We start from the raw sequence: 19,779 nt of genomic DNA, 5'->3' as shown, positions 1-19,779 counted from the left end.
GAAAGTCCCATAAAAAGCTACAAATGGTTTCAAGATTAGATTTGGATTTCAATTTTAACATGCCTTAATCATTGTGGTCCTAGAAAATAATAAGGAAGGTGCACGGTTATTTTATAATATAGACCCTTTCAGGGACAACAGTGCTTAATTCTTGTGTAAAAAGAGTCATTCCAGATTAGACTTTGCAGTCTGCATTGCATGTGCATGCAGGCTAATCAGGGATGAAACCTTTGAGATTTTATTGAATTGTATAGCCCTTTTCCACTCAGAAACGCATTTTGACGCATTTGAAGTCCCTTAGAAAATAAAATTTAATTTAAGTCCTTTCTTAATATATTCAAGTTTTAAAGGCTTCATTTCCAAACCTTATATAATGTTGAGTAGCAAACAGCATAAAATCTTAACAGACTGCGAGTAACTCACAGTCTGTTCTGGTTTTATACTGTTTGCACATAGCCATTTTCACTTTGCTTCTAAGTGGGAAAGGGGTAAGTAAATCTAGTTTAGGTGGAAAATGTCGTCCCTCATTAGCCTGTGAAGAGTACACAAAAGTCATGCATTAAGCCCTGTTTTCTCAGAATGAGGCTCATTTTCAAAATATGCCAGCCATGGGACACAAGACCCCCTAATATACCAGCCATGGAACACAAGACCCCCTAATATGCCAGCCATGGAACACAAGACCCCCTAATATGCCAGCCATGGAACACAAGACCCCCATAATATGCCAGCCATGGAACACAAGACCCCCTAATATGCCAGCCATGGAACACAAGACCCCTAATATGCCAGCCATGGAACACAAGACCCCCTAATATGCCAGCCATGGAACACAAGACCCCCTAATATGCCAGCCATGAAACACAAGATATGCCAGCCATGGAACACAAGACCACCTAATATGCCAGCCATGGAACACAAGACCCCCCTAATATGCCAGCCATTGAACACAAGCCCCCCTTAATATGCAAGCCATGGAACACAAGACCCCCTAATATGCCAGCCATGGAACACAAGACCCACTATTATGCCAGCCATGGAACACAAGACCCCCTAATATGCCAGCCATGGAACACAAGACCCCCTAATATGCCAGCCATTGAACACAAGACCCCCTAATATGCCAGCCATGGAACGCAAGACCCCCAAATATGCCAAGGGAAGACATTTTCCACTCAAACTTGATTTTAATGAAGAGACTTCCTTTTAACAAAAAATTCCATTAAAGCGTAATGTTGTCCCAGTTTTACTGGTGCGGACTGCATGGGACAATCTAGGACAACTACATTCACACATGCATTAAACCCTGTTTTCTGAGAGCAAGGCCTGAAAGTAAGCTGATAAACTGGAGCCTTTTAAGTGGAGAAGTCTTCTGATTATGAAGTCAATGTTATAATGAACATTACATCTACCAAATGTAATCAGAATTTTCAGGTAACAACTATACTATATAAGTAGTTTAGCACTGTCTTGTATCTGGTTTAGTAAGGAAATGAAGAAAACATGATGAAGTGTTATGGAATTTTTTGGTGGGTGTTTGAACAATATTCAGCTATTAAACCTGTTGAACTTTACCAATGAGTATGTTGCATTCAAGTATCATGGCTGTTTCATGATGATGGAAATTAAATTAGCATATCCAGCACTGAAAGCCAACTGAAATTTCTGATTATTTGATTTTTATCTATCTGATAAAATGTGTGAGTCATACGAGGGTTGTTTAAAACGAAATATGTCTTTGGCTACAGAAATGAAATTTATCAATGAACAGATTTTGTGGAACATTGTAGAAATTTGTAATTTCTATTTGTGCTATCAACAAAACACACTTTTGAGGATATGAATATGTATACTAAGACACACTACTTTCATTAACTTTTCAATGAGTATCAAAAAAGGCCTCACTCTGGGAAAACAGGGCTTAATGCATTTGCATAAATTGTTGCAGACTAGCCAGTGCAGTCAGCACAGGCTTATCAGGGATGGCATGCACTTTCTGGTTTTATGGTAATTTTTAGCGAGGCTGTTTTCGGAGAAAATTGAGCTATTGTCATAGCCAGCTCGTCGTCCGCCGTAGGCGTCGTGCTAAAACCTTAACATAACTTTTTAAATATTGAAGATAGCAACTTGATATTTGGCATGCATGTGTATCTCATGGAGCTGCACATTTTGAGTGGTAAAATTTTAAGGTGAACATCATCCTTCAAGGTCTAGGGTCGAAAAAACTAAGTCAAGGGAAGTAATAAGCTTTAAATGGACATAGTTATCTGATCCGCCCCGGTATATATTTTTGTTTAATAAATCAAAGCGGCGCAGTAGGCGGCATTGTGTTTCTGACAAACACATTGTGGTAAAAGGTCAAGGTCAAGGTCATCCTTTACGGTCTATGGTAAAAAATACAGATTTAAGGGAAGTTATAACCTTTAAAAAGGGAGAAAATTATTCAATATTGAACATAGCCACTTTATATATTTGGCATGCATGTGTATCTCATGGAGCTGCACATTTTGAGTGGTGAATCTACAGTCACGGTATAGTGGCTTTTTAATTATTTGCTACTAAAAATATAGATTTGTTACAGACAATTATTTTCAAGGGAAGTAATTTATATAATTATAAATCTCATATTATATATTTCCTTACCAAGAATTGAAGTTCTTTTCACAGTTACTGTACAGATTTATTATTTTGATTATTTATAACTCAAATGATTGATTTGTCAAAGTGTTTTTTTTTTTTAAATGATATAATTATTATTTCTTTCATGTTCATTACATACCTGTGGACTAATGTCCATAGATACATGATCAACTCTGGTTATGATGTTATTGTAAAACAGAACACAATGATAGCTTTAACAAATAAAAGTCACCATCTTAAATTTAAGCGGGTCTTAATTAGTATTATGTATTGAGTTTATATCCTTGATTATAAAACGAGTAATGTATCCACACTTCCTTAATAATTGTAAAGAATAACGAAAAGAAACATATAAGGTTGTATATTTAAATGAAAAAAACTATAATGAAATAAAATGTGGTTCCCAGCGAACCACCTCAGGTCATGCACGGGCACTTCGCGATGGTCCGCCAGGATCATGATATATAGTCTACAGCTGCCCTGGATGATGGAGTTGAGGCACGTGACAGCCTTCGGTACAACTACTCACCCGCCTTTTACAATAACATCATATAAATTTTACAATAACATCATATAAACGTGCAGACGTGAACAAAGACTGGAATATTAATTAAACGTGCAGACGTGCAAAAGACTGTTTGTAAATTGTGAAAAACATAATTTTGTTTCTTATAACTTTGTTAATCTTGTTAAATATTATTATAAGTCACCATACATTTGTTATTTCACATTTAGTTCTTTTAGCAGGTACCTGGGGCAATCTACACCCCAGGGTACGTCATGAATAAAGTTTTATGAAAAAGAAAAAAATCTGGTTATGATCTCTTTTAAACAACAGGCCTTGGTTGTCAGTGATGTCTGACATGGTTATAATTGACTATGAGACCCTCACCCCCCCATCCCCCACCCCCGGTTGGATTGGACAAATTTCAAGGGAAGTAATAACCTTTAAAGGGAGATTATTTCTATACCTGCCAAATGATAAATAGAAATGTTATTTCAATGCGGCGCAGTAGGGGGCAATGTGTTTCTGACAAACACATCTCTTGTTGGGTCACTAGGTCAAGGTCACTGTGACCTCTTAAAAAAAAAAAAAAAAATCTGACAAGCTTTCTTCGCAGCCGAGCGTGGCACCCGTTATGCGGTGCTCTTGTTGTTATAAGGAAGTATCTATTTAGCCCAAATCAGATTTTGGCAGTCCGCACAGGCTAATTAGGGACGATACTTTTATGTTTCAAGAAAGTCTCTTCTTAGTGAAAATCAAGTTTAGACGGAAAGCTTTGTCCCTTATTAGCTTGGGGGAACTGCACAGGCTTATCTGGGTCGACACTTTACGCACATGCATTAAACCCCTTTTTCACGGAGCACCGCCCATATATATATACTTAGGCGCATTTTTAAAATACATTTTTCATTCAACAGCAAAATGATATCTGCAATGTTTAGCCCATTCCAAACTATAGAAATGAGATTTTAAGCAGATGATGGCATATTAATGTAGCAATGATATCTCTTAACGACCACACTTTAGATAATTCTGCCAACATTTCTTATTTATTTGATCTCTGAACCTTTCACCTAAGGTGTTGATGTTTCTGTTGCAGAAGCATTAGAAGTGTTGATGGCTTTCACAGAAATACATTAAACCCTCAGCATGATACTTGCTGTTATCACTACAGACATGGGCAAATAGTTACAATATAATTACAGCAATTTAATAGGGCTTGAGATGAGATCGTATACTGAATATAAGTCGATTTGTGAAGAAGTTTGTGGTGTACATCAGTAACATTAGAAGTTAATTTTGCCAAAAGACATCAATTACTACAAACTGAAAACTGTATTTTTGAAAAAAAACTCAACATTAATTTGCTAACGAAACTGTTATATTTGGACTAGTCTCAATTTATTATAATCATAAGGGCAACAGAATTTGACAAGACATCTAAAAGCACAAGTTAATTTGCTACATGACGACACCATGTAGGCTTTTGAACCTGGAACATTATTATTAAGTTAAAACCCTAAATTGGTTATGAGAGAAGCTGGTTTAAGAAAGCATAGTCAATTTTTTTTTATCATTGCCACTCTAGAGGCAACATTTTTCCAAGTATCTTGATGAAAATTGTTTATGTTGACAATATTAAGGCGGAGATCAAACCAAAAACAAGGTCTCATGGCATCTCTGAGAAAACTCTTGCTACCTTAATTCTCAATCAGAATGTATAAAAAATTGCCCAAGTATATCCTATAATCTAGTCAAGGTACAAATCTGTTACACTTGCATCTAAAACTGCTTTTTACCACTCTAGAGAGACAATTTATGAATTCACTTTGAAGAAACCTTGTCAGAAAATTAATTTTGACAATATTTAGGCTAACTTCCTAACTGGGTCAAATGTGTCCGAAAACTAGGTCACCTGGTAAAATCTTATAAAACGTTCTGCTCCTTATTAAAACCTCATTTAAAAGGCAAAACTCAATCTTAATGAAACTTGGTTAAAAGGTTCATCATGACAATTGGTATTAGACCAAATTTTATTCTTGAGCTTGTGGGTCCAAAAACTAGGTCACTATAAGTCATATCCCAGAATAATGTTGTTTCGATTTTGAGGCCTTATGTATGACTGCATGAGTGATAATGAGGCTTAATCAGGATTTTGACCTTTACCTCATCAAGGTTCAGTTTGAACCCTGAATTAAAAAACATTAAAAAACTAGGTCACCAGGTCAAATGTTAAATAATATGGTAACCACGTCACTTGCATCTAATATTGTTACTCAGTCTTAAAAAAAACCTTTGTTAGAATGTTTTATCTTTACAAAATTAAGGGCATGTTTGAATCTGGGTCAAAAACTTGATCGTCAGGTAAAGACTTCAACAATTTGTGTCTGTGAACTCAGGTGAGCGCTAAAGAGCCATCATGGCCCTCTTGTAAGAAAAAAGTACTTTCAAATACTCAATTAAATCAGTTACTGCTTCATTATAAGGGAAATAAAAGATGTGGTGATTCCAAATTCTGGCAAAACCCTGGTTTACTGAACTACTGCTATGGTACATTTAGTTTTTATGTAGACTGCTGCATGTGGTTGGTGGACTTTATGCTTTTTTTTCTCCAGATTTTTGCAAATCAATCTTGTTTTGCTTTGTTTTCTTTAAACAATCTAAGATAAACTTATTTTAATCTTCAAGATTATTATGTTAATTGCACAATTATTGATTTAAATGGGAAAACAGTTTTTGTGTGTATCTCATTAAATGTTACTGAATTTTGAGACAGCAATTACATATTTGCCAAAGCTGTTCTGATTTTACAGACAACAAGTTACATTGTAAAACTTGTCATTATTATAGAATACATTTTCTGCTTTGACAGATGATGAGTTGAATTATATTGCTTTGAATAATAAATGGTACATAGCTAAAAGTTGTAATTCAACCCTGGAGATAAAAATCAATACAAATGATATATTATTCCATGTATAAACCATATGTATACACAGATTGCTTGTAAAATCATTATTTATCATATTATCGTCTGTATTTTCAGTCACTCTCTTGTTGCTGCAAAATATTGGAAACCCATTTTCCTGATCTTGACATGACCCAAGGCGCTATTGATTGCTTCAATGTTTCAAATTATGATTTGAAATCATAGCTCGGATAGGAAATCGATAAATGATATCATGCAATACTTCTCAATCGATAAATTTCAGGCAGTGGAAATATGATGATACAATTCTGGTGTGAATATATATATACGATAAAATATTTTAATAATAATTCTTTAAGTCTGCACACAAGTCAAAGCAGTACTCTTTCTGTATTATAGATTATGTATGATGTATTGATGCTATGTTGTAAGCATTCCTTTTTAGTTTTTAACTATTGCATTCATAAAAGAACTAGGTAAAATTGCACCAGTTTTTGGCTCAATCCTTGATATAATATTGTTTAACTGAAGTCTTTGTGATTGAAAAGTGTTTCCACTTCTTTTCATGTTTTGGATTGCACAAATGTCCTGTTCAAAACCTACACAAATATGGATCTTAATTTTTCTGTTGTTACATCACTGCTGTAGAGGGGGAAGGGAGGGGCATATAGATTTGCCAAGGTTGTTTGATCCTCCATTTGTCTGTTAGATGTTCTAATAGTCACTCCTAAATCAAATAAAGGGGTCTTATTCCATATGCTGCCAGCATTTGCGCCGTCGGGTCAGGAACTACCCTCTCTGCTTAACCCATTTAGGCCTAGCGTCTAAAAAAAAGGCTTTGGCTGACTGTGCAGACTTGGCTGGAGCTATGCTGACCACATAGTGTATAAGACTCATTTTTGCAAAACACTGTTATATGTTATTGAGATTAAACATTTGAATTGGAATATGGATATTTATACCCCCACTAAACGAAGTTTAGGGAAGTATATAGGAGTAAGCTTGTTGGTCGGTCGGTCTGTCCGTCCGTGTCCGCTCTCTAATTAAAGTAGTTTTGATCCGATCTTCACCAAACTTGGTCAGAAGTTGTATCTACATGATGTCTAGGCCAAGTTCGAACATGGCCCTTGCCGGGTCAAAAACTAGGTCACGGGGTCACTTAATGCGTTTAAAACATTCAGCATGTTGTCCGCTCTCTAATTCAAGTAGTTTTCATCAGAGCTTCACCAAACTTGGTCAGAAGTTGTATCTAAATGATGTCTAGGCCAAGTTCGAACATGGGTCATGACAGGTCAAAAACTAGGTCACAGGGGTCACTTAGTGCCTTTTAAAAATTGAACATGGTGTCCGCTCTCTAATTAAAGTAGTTTTCATTCGATCTTCACCAAACTTGGTCAGAAGTTGTATCTAGATGATGTCTAGGTCAAGTTTGAATATGGGTCATGCGGGGTCAAAAACTAGGTCACGGGGTCACTTAGTACATTTTACACATTCAGCATGGTGTCTGCTCTCTAATTCAAGTAGTTTTCATCCGATCTTCACCACACTTGGTCAGAAGTTGTATCTAGATGATGTGTAGGTCAAGTTCGAACATGGGCCATGCAGGGTCAAAAACCAGGTCACAGGGTCACTTGCGTTTTAAACATTGAGCATGGTAGCTGTTTTTTGTGAAGACAACATGCAAAATATTCTGTGTCAATATGGCATGTGGGGGAGTCTGTGACAAAGCTCTAGTTTAATTTGATTAGTGTACTTTTCATAAGTTAAATTCTAATTTGGATAATTTGATCCCTCTCAGTTGACCACTTAGAATTTGTTTTTGCAAGGAAGTTACTTTTTTAGTTACATGCAACAAATTAGTCCAAAAATAGCTTAATGTTTTATAGCAATTGTGACGGCCATCTACCAGAATTATAAAATAACAAATATCATGGCACCAAAAATATGTACCCTGCCATGTTGCATAAGTTCACAATTTTTATGCCCCCGGATGGAATGATTGGGGGTATATTGTTTTTGGCCTGTCTGTCTGTCTGTCATTCTGTCACTCTGTCATTCTGTCCCAAAACTTCAACTTTGGTTAAAGTTTTGCGATAACTTTTGCAATATCGAAAATAGCAACTTGATATTTGGAATGCATGTGTATCTCATGGAGCTGCACATTTTGAGTGGTGAAAGCTGGTCAAGGTCATCCTTCAAGGTCAAAGTTCAAATATATGGCTTCAAAGCGGCACAATAGGGGGCATTGTGTTTTTGACAAACACATTTCTTGTTCTTTGCTAACATTACTTTCAATTTTCTTGAGGCAACACTTTAGATTAACACAGGACACAATTGAAAAAAGTCATTTTTTTGCAAACGAAAGTGAGATAACTCTGATGATATCAACAACCAAAGTTGCTCAAAAATGTACATAGCTTGGTGATCAAGTTGAAATTTTGATTAATTTTTCTGTACAGTTTCAAACCTAATTACCTATATAGCTGCATTACTTAATATCTCATGAAGTACTTAGGTGATTCCTTATATAACACCAGAACTTGATGATTTGACAGTAATGGTTTTATGATGTTTTTAAATATAGCTCAAAGTAATTAAGTTTATTAGAAGTTATAACACCATAGCCTACCGAAGATCATGATGATGAACAGATGGCCTGGTATATGGATGCAAATGTTCACTTTATAGTCATAAAAGTTATGCTTGAATCTATCTTTATCCCTGATATCTTTCCTAATATAATAAAATGATGAAGGTTTATCTATTATGTAAACAATTTATGTTTCTGAGAATGAAGTTAATCAAAGAGCAGGTGCAAGCCTTTTGTCTCAAAAATGAACCCATAGATCAATAGAAGATAAAAAACTAGTAATATTGTGTTATATCATTAACCTGGCTATTATAGGGCTATGTTTTTGTAGTTTCATCGGCTAATTTTCTGGATTGGGGAAATTTTGTTACATTTGTCTTGTTTGACATGTTGTTATTGGTTACAATCATATAAAAACTCTACTTTTATGTAAGAAAATATTATTTGAACTGAAAATGAAATAATTTAATGTGACTCTTACACTTTAATATGTACACATGTAATTTTGTTTGTGTGTGTGAGTGTTTTACGCATTTCATAGGAGTATTGTCTGAATAAAATTTTGGTCATGTCTTAAAGTTCAATTTCGAACCTCCTTTTACAAATCATTAACTAATGTTAAGTATACTTACAACTGGCATAAGTAGAAATTGGCAACAAAATCCAATAACGAGCGATACAGGGTACTTGAGTTGACGCTTCAAGTTTTCCGTGTCTGTCACACATCCGATGGCAAAACTGATTAAAATGGCTACAGCGGCGGCGGAGCAGTCAAAAACAAAATCTGCCACTTTCTGCCGTGGAACTACGGCCACTTTTAAGCTTCCCTGACCCATGTTTTGAAAAGTTGGCGAGGACTGTGCGACCACGACAGAGCTTGTTCCGAAAATCGTCACAAAAACGGTCACGTAACCTATCTGCATGGCTTGAATCGAGAAATTGTTTACACCATGTATATTCAACTTAAATCGAAGCTCGTCCGTTAAGTGAGGCCCCAGAATCAGTTCCCGCCGAGGGTCCTTAGTAACCATAGCCGCTGGGAGGATAAATTGCACTATTCTGGCATCTCCAGTGGTTACACGTGCGAAGAAAGTTGTTGTGTGAAAGTCGTTCACTTGGTGAAAATCACGACCAGTTTTGGTGTCACCAATGTTGTCCTCCACTGTACAGTTGAAATAGACAGTGGAGTTACAGCCTTTCCCCAGATCAATTATTGACTCTGGCTGGAAATAAACTCGGAATGTTCCATTGAATATCGGGGATGGCACGATAGTGGTCAAAGCAGACGACATGTTGACACTTGTCTCCAAGTTGAAACTTGTAGATTCCTGGATCATTAGCACAGTAATTTGAACTACTAGAACATACAAGAAGCTGTAATTTGTGCACATTTTTTGTTGTTCTTGTACAATACACTTCAGATTGTTTTGCCCTGTTGAAAGCTCACTTAGATTCTTAGACTTCTTTCAGAGGTCTTTGTTCAGTCTTCTTTAATGAACGTCTTTTTAGCATTGCTGTGTTGTTTGTCGGTCATATTGGAAACAAACTGCACAGGGTCATTATTTGGTCTTCTTTAAAAATGTCTTTAGCTATGATGAATGGTGTATTGGTTTAATGAGGGAATGCCATTGCATTTGTGAGTCAATCAATGAGCAGAGAGAAAAGACAAGAAGCCATATTGATTTAATGTTTCAGTTTATGCTATCAAGTATTTTTTTTTGCAAAACATGTTGTCTAAATTAAGTAGTAACAAACATTGTATTTGGTACAAAGCATACTAAAACATGTCAATGTGACTTAAAGAAATCAGGGGGAAATATTGAAGGTTTTTTCTCAAGAAAAACAAACAAATAACACAAATAACAGTGTGCCAGTATAATTCTTTTGAGAGTATATTAAATCTATGGAGAGTAGTTGAAGTGTAGATTAGCTTTTCCAATAATGCACTGTACTGTGTGGTTTAAACATCATAGAATTGCATCCAGCTCAATAAGACATCAGATTATTTTCAGTAGTGATTCCAAAAATCTGAGTAGAATTTATTGATAATCAATAAAACATTGATAAACCTAATTGGTAGAATACTTCAAGAGCCACTGTCATCAATATCACCATTGGGTCATCCAGTAATTAATCAAGTAGGGGTGTCTACATGCTGTTTATTGCTGTATGAAGCTTCCAGATCTATAGTTGAAACTCTCTGTTGCATTTCTGATAAAGAATGATTTTATTAGGTAATTCAGCTGCTTTGAAGGACATATGGCTCTGGTCATTTTTTGGTATGGCCACTATTTTGGAAAACTGAGTACTAGAAACTTGTATTTAAAGAACTTCAATTCACAATTTAATTGATGCATGTATTTCAATATGACTAAAACAAACTCACTTTATCATTCTTTTTAAATGATAGAAACGACTGTTTGGAATATTCTTCGCAAGCATTATTTTGATAGATTTAAGCTTTTAAAAATCCTATAACGACTGGCTTGTTTTCCCTTATTTAATCTCAACTAACACTTTACTATGTTTAAGTGTAATTGTATCTGTTCCATTGATTTTCAAATTTTCACTTATGTTCCTGTTTAATTGACCCATAATGCTTATCCTGGGACTTTGAATTTCATAAAACTGTAACTAAATACAAACACAAATCACCATTTCTTGTAAGAATATTTTTTTAACTTTGTTATCTTTCACACTTCTCACTTTTCTTACTAAAATCTAAGCTTGTTTACAATCACATTATCCCACTTGGTTCAAATAAGAATTAGAATAGTCATGCTATCCCAAAGGAAATATATTTTATTATTTTCACTAAGAGCTTTAACTTTTGCAAATTTCACACAAGGTTTAAATCTATTCCTCGCAAATTTTTTTTGAACAAAATCCAAGCAACAAATAGAGCTTTTTTTTTCAATTATCACCTCCAGTCATTTTTTTCAATTATCACCTCCAGTCATTTTTTTCAATTATCACCTCCAGTCATTTTTTTCAATTATCACCTCCTGTCATTTTTTTCATTGCACTTTATAGCTATACACTATATAATAGAGCATTTGCTGTTAATCTGTCAGTAAGTGGTCCATCCAAAAGTATGCAAATTAAATTCCTTTTAATATTTGATGTTGGAACCAGCAGACTGCAGATTAGCCCATGTGAGACAAGTATTCCATCTGGAGTTGGTCTCTGTTAGATAGCAGCATCCAAACCTTTAGTCTCTGTGGTTAATAATTCATTGTATGTTTTCCATGCATAGGTGTGAAGTCAAAATTGTCTGGTGTTGGCTTTTCCTCCTCCTAATAACAGCATCGGCATGGTTGGGAGGTACTTGTCCTGAAAATAATGATCACTGAGGATATATAAAGCCGTGTACCATGGCCATGTTCTGTCGGGCTTAATGACCAGCAGGGGATCAATGTCTGTGATTGAAATATAATCTTATCTCATGTAGTGTTTCCTTCACCACTTATATCTCATTTTGACTAATGCTTTTTTATTCCCTAGAACAAATTGAATTAAATTTAAGACCTTTCTTGCAAGATTCTAGTTTTAAATGCTTCATTTCCAATTTTTATGTCCCCCACCACTATAGTGGGGGACATATTGTTTTTGCCCTGTCTGTGGGTTGGTTGGTTGGTTGGTCTGTTGGTCTGTTGGTTGGTTTGCGCCAACTTTAACATTTGCAATAACTTTTGCAATATTGAAGATAGCAACTTGATATTTGGCATGCATATGTATCTCATAGAGCTGCACATTTTGAGTGGTGAAAGGTCAAGGTCATCCTTCAAGGTCAAATGTCAAATATATAGCTTCAAAGCAGCGCAAAAGGGGACATAGTGTTTCTGACAAACACATATCTTGTTAGATACTGCATGATGAGCAGCAAACAGCAAAAAAAACTTTCACAGACTATGAGTAACTTGCAGGCAGTTGTGTTTTTTTTTCTGGTTGCATATAGCCATTTCCTTCTGAGCTTATATAGTTAATAACTTTTAAAATCCTGTTCTCTGAAACTGCATGGGTAAAGTGTTTAATTTTTGGTATGCTACCTTACAATTTAGTCCTGTACTATTTTTTTTTTTTCAAATCAGCCATTAAGGTCCACCCTGAACCTGTTACTTGTTTTCTTGTCACCGTTTTTAAATACAACTTTAATTTGTTCGAATACTTTCTCAGACCATATAAAATGTGTATTATAAAAACCACAGTTATTACACAAAACATCACAAAATTTGCTCATAACAGTGTTTTTTTTAATATCTTAAATGAGCAACATCATATACGGCCTTAAGGCCATCTTCTTCAACAATTTAATCTTGTTCAACACTTAAATATATTAGATTAATGGATTCACTTGGAACTATATGGCCCAATTATGATTGCCAACTTCCTTCAAGCTCAATTGTTGAGAGCCATTCACATGTTTTATGGCACTATGAGAATACAAAGAAATCTGTTCCATTTGTATCCCTAGACCTACTCCTAATGTGGAAAGCAATCAATGGCTTGGTGGCAGTTTTCAGGCTATTTTGTTTCTGTCCCTGGAAGATTGGAGTGTTATTTAGAGCCAATCATTAGGATGATGAACCATAATTATGCATCCCTTCGACGAAGAGGGGGTATATTGTTTTGCACATGTCGGTCCGTCCGTCTGTCTGTCCGTCCACCAGATGGTTTCCGGATGATAACTCAAGAACGCTTACGACTAGGATCATGAAACTTCATAGGTACATTGATCATGACTGGCAGATGACCCTTATTGATTTTGAGGTCAAAGGTCAAGGTCAAAGTGACTCGTTCTTGGATGCAGTTTAGGACCACATTTGCAGATTATATTATGTACTGGTGTCGTGGGGTCTCCGTCAGTACACCAGATGGTTACTGGATGATAACTCAAGAACGTTTACGCCTATGATCATGAAACTTCATAGGTACATTGATCATGACAGGAAGATGACCCCTATTGATTTTGAGGTCACTAGGTCAAAGGTTTAGGTCACAGTGACTCGTTCTTGGATGCAGTTTAGGACCACATTTGCAGATTATATTATTTAATGGTGTCGTGGGGTCTATCTACCAGGGCTAGCGCTGTCCCAAAATTTCTTTCAGCCAACTAGTTCTTTGTTTTTTGGTGCGCGAAAACTGGTTTGGAAATAATTATATATACATGTACCATCAACTTGTTATGCCCCCCTTCGAAGAAGAGGGGGTATATTGTTTTGTACATGTCGGTCCGCCGGTCTGTTGGTCGGTCCGTCCACCAGATGGTTTCCAGATGATAACTCAAGAACGCCTAGGGCTAGGATAATGAAAATTCATAGGTGCATTGATCATGAATGGCAGGTGACCCCTATTTGTGTTCAGGTAACTAGGTCAAAGGTCAAGGTCACAGTGACTGGAAACAGTTTCCGGATGATAACTCAAGAATGCTTACTCCTAGGTTCATGAAACTTCATAGGTACATTGACAATGACTGGCAGATGACCCCTATTGATTTTCAGGTCACTAGGTCAAAGGTCAAGGTCACAGTGACAAAAAACATAATCACACAATGGCTACACAACTGACAGCCCATATGGGGGGCATGCATGTTTCACAAACAGCCTTTGTTTTGATAAAATTCTAACCCTTGTCAATGAGTAAGTTAGTAATGTGCATTTAAGCTGTCTGGGCCATTGCTTTGGTGATTGGTACCTGTATTAAAATGTTTAAATTTCCTATTAAGCGTTCAATAAACATTCACAATGTCCACAAACATTAGTATACTGTAACTCCAATATAACGTGCTCTGTTATAACGCTGTGTCCAATATAATGCGGGGGTTGCTTGGATCCTGTTTGTTCTCCAACCTTCCATTTTTGATTCAAATCCATGTTATGAAACTTCATGTATTTTCAGAAAAATCAAAGATGGCGGCGATCACATTGTGATTGCTTTATTCAACTGTCTGTTTAACCGTTTTTCATCGCTTAGAGGTTAAACGACACTGACAGCTAATTGGTGTTAATCTATTGTGTAATGTCAATAAAGGTGTGAAAAACTCGCGTGTCAGTGTTTTTTATTACATGTTTTCCTTATCAGAGCGGTTTGGTGGGCTTATTTCAATAAGGTTAGTGCAAGAGGAATAATTGTCTTATTCTGAGAAAACTGGTCATAATGCATGTGCATAAAGTGTCATCCCAGATTAGCCTGTGCAGTCCGCACAGGCTAATCAGGGACGACACTTTCCGCTTAAACTTGATTTTTGGTAAGAAGGGACTTCCTTCAAACTAAAACTACCATAAAAGTGGAAAGTGTCGTCCCTGATTAGCCTGTGCGGACTGCACAGGCTAATCTGGGATGACACTTTACGCACATGCATTAAGCCCAGTTTTGTCAGAACAAGACACAATTATCAAATTAAAGTTCTTCACAACAATAAAAACATTCTTACTTTGATATGATTGCAGTTTTTATAAATTAAAGGAGCGGCTGAGAAATATTCTGTGCACCGTAATTATTTTCTGACATTTCATTATCATTCTAGAATTACAACATTTAATCTTTCAGTATGTGTACGAGAAATTGTTGACAATTAAACTGCAATAGCAGGTAAATAAATCGTCTGGATTAAATTGCATTAGCATGTAAATAAATCGTCTGGATTATTTAAATAAAGGTTCATTTTCATTTTTGCCTGTTATCAGAAAGTCCTTGGGAAGCATGTTTTTTACATGACTGCGTATGACGCAATAAAACATTTCTTGGTACACGTATTGTATTCAATTATTATTGCATTCAATCTAAATTTAAATTCGCTCGTCCAATGAAAGCATCCGATAATACACTGTACTCTTTACACTTCTGAAAAATGGCGTATGCATATGGTTGTGTTTATAAAATTCTTAAACATATTTATCGTCTTAAATTTTCAAGATTATTTTTTTGTAAGTGATGTAATTTTATTGAATTATCGGATAAATGTGTACATAAGAAAAACGGTATGTATACTTTTATCGATATGATTAGGTGTTAATGCATATATTGGCGAATGACAACACAGCATGGAAATAAACAGGACCTATATTATAGGCTATACTATGCTGTTTTTATAGCCCCCTGCAATAAATGAGCTCAAAACTTATAACGCTGTCTGTTTATAACGCGGTCGCATGGCTTGGAGTTACAATGTATTCTTAAATAATGACCTTTTGTACACATATGACAACCAAGAAGTTATATGAAAATGAACATATATTCACTTAAGTACAGTAGTGAGTGTATGTATGTAAACTATTTTTGTATGTATTATACACTTTAGGTAATTCTGCGTATAATGTTGTGAAATCGGCCTAAAATGTGTCCCAGGTATGTAATCTGAGCAATTGGCTTACAATGATTTTGTCCTGTTTCATCTTTACCCTCTGCCACTCTGACAGAAGCAAAGTAACACAGGCTAATCTGGTATGACTATTTATGCACATGCATTAAACCCCTTCATCACAGAGCACGGCCAAATTTTTTTTGCTAGATGGTAAAAGATGGAGCGGGTATGTTTTTGTTGATGATGAAACAACTGGGTTGCCAACATTTATGAATTTGTTTTAGGGGCGATTCTTCATTTATGCAGTCTAGGTTTCCCTTTTCCGTAAAAAACCCATACAAATTACATAAATAAAATGGCCAGAAATTCAATGCTTTCAGAACCCAATTGGGTTGGGTCAGTGATACATTGTAAAAACAAGTTATGACAAATAAATATTTTCATTTAGTTATTTTACTTTTCCAATCTACACATTTAACATGTTCAAGAATCTATAACCAGGTAAATGACAGAGCTCCAGATAAGGGCCGTACAGCCGTAAATACGCCTTTCTCATGAAGATTTACGCATTTATTTTTATAAACTGGACGTACAATTACGACATTAATATCCATTTTACGCATTTACGAAAAAAATCTGGCCGTACCGATACGTCTGCATCAGCACGGCGTGATTTGTTGGTCTCTAACCTAACGGCGCTTTTCGTTAATTTAAATTACCGAAAAATTGTAGACTGGGTTCATATATTATTGTCTATTCTGTCTCGTGATTTCCTGTAACTTGTAAATCCGTCAAAAACGATATGTCTGCGCGCAATTGAATGCCGGCTTAACCGAAAGCGGCTCAAAACAACACTTTGTTGTCATATAATGACTACGTATGGTGTCTTCTAACCATCCTGACATAAAATCTGTAAACCCAGAAAAAGACATTGTCGCCCCGATATTTAAAAATTTGATTGCATCGTCGGCGTAAAACGTTAGAAAACACGATGGGAAACGGATGAGACAGTGAAATAAGTGTTCATTTACTTAGCTTACTAGTTGGCTTGTGTTTTTTTGTCAAGAAAAATGAAGAAATAGTATTAGTCATGAGTTTTAATGTGCAGTTGTATTAGCATCATAATTCGGAATGGAAAACCTAATACAGTAACTGTTTAAGAAGCTACATATATTTATTTTAATTGCTGCAAATGTTACTGTAAAGTCAGTTATACACCATACATGCCATAATTTTTCAGACCAATTACGGGACATTGAGTTAAATTGTCCGGGACTTTTGCCGATTTTCCGGAACATGTATAAAATGTAGCGATATTTATAGACATATGCATTTTTGGTACGTTTTTTTTGTTGTTTCGCATCGTTAATTGCAAAAGTTCGAAAGCCTATCCGAAATACACTTGATCTATTAACGTCAAATTAAACATTACTACTTCCGTTACTAGATACAAGCCACGTGTTTTCAGTGTAAGCGTTCTAAACATGGATGTTGACATCACTGCGTTATTGTTATTAAGACCGGTGTGTAACGCGTAGTTGTTGATACGCCTTTATTCATTTACGCTGGGCGTTTTGACATGGCAAACGCAATTCAAATTCACTTATTATTTTTAACGTTATGTTTACTCGGGGTTTAGAACAAGACAATAATAAACCTAGTGAGAATGATGTTTTTATATGCTTACTTTTTTACTCAATTTCTTTGTCGGTTAAACGTGCGCACATAAACTGCTTTTAATTTTTTACGGTACTCAGCGATGTTGGACTTCAGATGTGTGAATAACTATCCTTTGCCCTTACGCAGCGGGAAATAATGACGTAGTAGATTCAAGTCAATTAACAACCACATTAAACAATATTCGACAATCGATATGATAACAGGACCCCTGTTAATTGATCGATTTTGACACTTAGCGTAGTCTGCCTATTCGGGTAGGCATTGTCATGGAGACGCTGCAGATATACACAGATTCGAGGTGCAGTAAAGCCTAAGATAAGGTACAAGTATGTATGGATTGTGTAAATTCCGGGACATTTGACAGATTTCCGGGACAGCGGGATAAGTTCTTCAATCCGGGACGTATGGCATGTATGTATACACCCTTCAATATCCAAGTACACGGGTAGTACAGTACTACCTGTATTTTTGGATATGGTAGTACAGGTACTACCGTATTTTTCGGGTTATATGTCGCACTGGAATGTAAAACGCATCCCCCTTTTTTTTACATTATTTTATTTTTGTCCATACATAAGACGCTCCGGCGTAAACGACGCACATAAATCATCATTAAATATTCCAAAAAATACAGTCACACATGTTTATCCATTAAATGTTTAATCCTCTTTCGTGCTTTATTTCAGATAGAAAATTCATCTTAAAAACGATGCTGGCATTTGTTCTCTCACATGCTCATTGTATTTATATATTTTTTTCCATTAAATTTATTTGAACGTATTAATTTAAAAAAAAACGTCATTCAGAACAATGTATTACCGGTAATATTTGACCCTATCCACAAGCCGTTGCATTCGCACATTTGTATCTGTTTTGTCAAAACATCGCAGTGTATTTACACTGCTGATCATGTTTTCACAATTACCAAAATTAAATCTAGTCTTGACCAGATTTTCCTGTAGATCAGTACACAGAACATTTTATACACCCACGCTAATTTTCGCGCGCTTTCTAACAGAACAAAGAAAAGTACATGAGCTATAGATGTGACTTGCGTAAACGTGGCATTAGCAATAAAATTGGAAATACGAATTTAACTAAGCGCATTTGATAATACAACAAAACAAAATAAAAAAAAATAATTGTGTAATAAACTGCATTAAGGCTATAAATGCAGCATTTGCTGTTTCATAAAAAATAAATGTACCATTTTATTAAAAAAGTATAGCGATGTTTGTTTGTTTTAATGTGTATTGTTTACAAAACTTTTGTAGCATAAAGTATACCGGCATTCTCAAATTGGTAACACGAGCTTTTTTATGATGAATATTAAAATGAGGCCTGTTATGAGAAGGGCTAATATTCTTATCGTGATAATCTTAATACAAGTGTGCAGACGTGTGGTGTACCAGTCTTACCAATAAACGCTTTTAATCCACACTGGGGACATCGTCTCCCATGCAGAGATTATGTTTGTTCATCTATCGCAGATGGTTAAAGGGTATTTGAGATCTCAGGTTTGCAGACATGTGGTATCGCAGGCATACCAATAAACGCTTGTAATGCACTCTAGGGACATCGCTGATTGATTCTCCGATGTAGAAGACCATGGCGAATATATGATGTGAATTTTTATTGTGCCGTATCTGATTGTTTACTTATTGTTGTATACTCTGCTTCTAATTGATATTGTGTTTGTTTGTTGTACTTTGTTATTTTTTGTTTCAAATTGTTGTAAAAATCGTAAGGTTAGCTCGTAAAATAAATTTAGCAGACGTCTACTTTTTTGTTGCGTTGTTTTATTTACATTACGGTACAGTATAGTACCCCAATAGTATCGTTAGTAGTGTGTAACCGACTATGTGTAAAATAAAATTGTGTTACAAAAACAGCGAAACAAATTACCGGCAATGGTTACCAAACTCGCGGATTTATGCAATTCTGACTTAAAAATTTGACATTCCGACTTTGGAAAAATCGATTTTGTACATACATAAGACGCTCCGGGGCATATGAGGCATGTTACTTTTGCCTGTAAAAAAGTCGCGACTTATACCCCGAAAAATACGGTAATTGATTTTAAGCGTTACTCCTTTTCTTTCTGTCAGTGGCAGTACCGTTACTTATTTCAC

General features: G+C 35.6%; 2 protein-coding genes across 5 annotated transcripts in view; one reads left to right on the top strand and one right to left on the bottom strand.

The window, feature by feature from the left end:
• LOC127880801 (trafficking protein particle complex subunit 13-like) overlaps positions 1-19,779 on the top strand; it is a 122,059-nt gene that overhangs the window by 40,893 nt on the left and 61,387 nt on the right. The gene's annotated exons all lie outside the window — the stretch shown is intronic.
• The window catches only part of LOC127880797 (sodium/bile acid cotransporter 5-like), a 65,039-nt gene that overhangs the window by 26,324 nt on the left and 18,936 nt on the right, over positions 1-19,779 (bottom strand). Inside the window, exon 2 of the mRNA XM_052428230.1 lies at positions 9,297-11,997. Coding sequence (XP_052284190.1) covers positions 9,297-10,055 — 759 coding nt within the window. The 5' untranslated portion in view covers positions 10,056-11,997. The remainder of the gene's footprint in view (positions 1-9,296; positions 11,998-19,779) is intronic.

Source organism: Dreissena polymorpha, chromosome 5, assembly GCF_020536995.1.
Source record: "Dreissena polymorpha isolate Duluth1 chromosome 5, UMN_Dpol_1.0, whole genome shotgun sequence".
In the NCBI taxonomy this organism is placed as follows: Eukaryota; Metazoa; Mollusca; class Bivalvia; order Myida; family Dreissenidae; genus Dreissena; species Dreissena polymorpha.
This window is presented reverse-complemented; position numbering and strand designations above follow the sequence as displayed.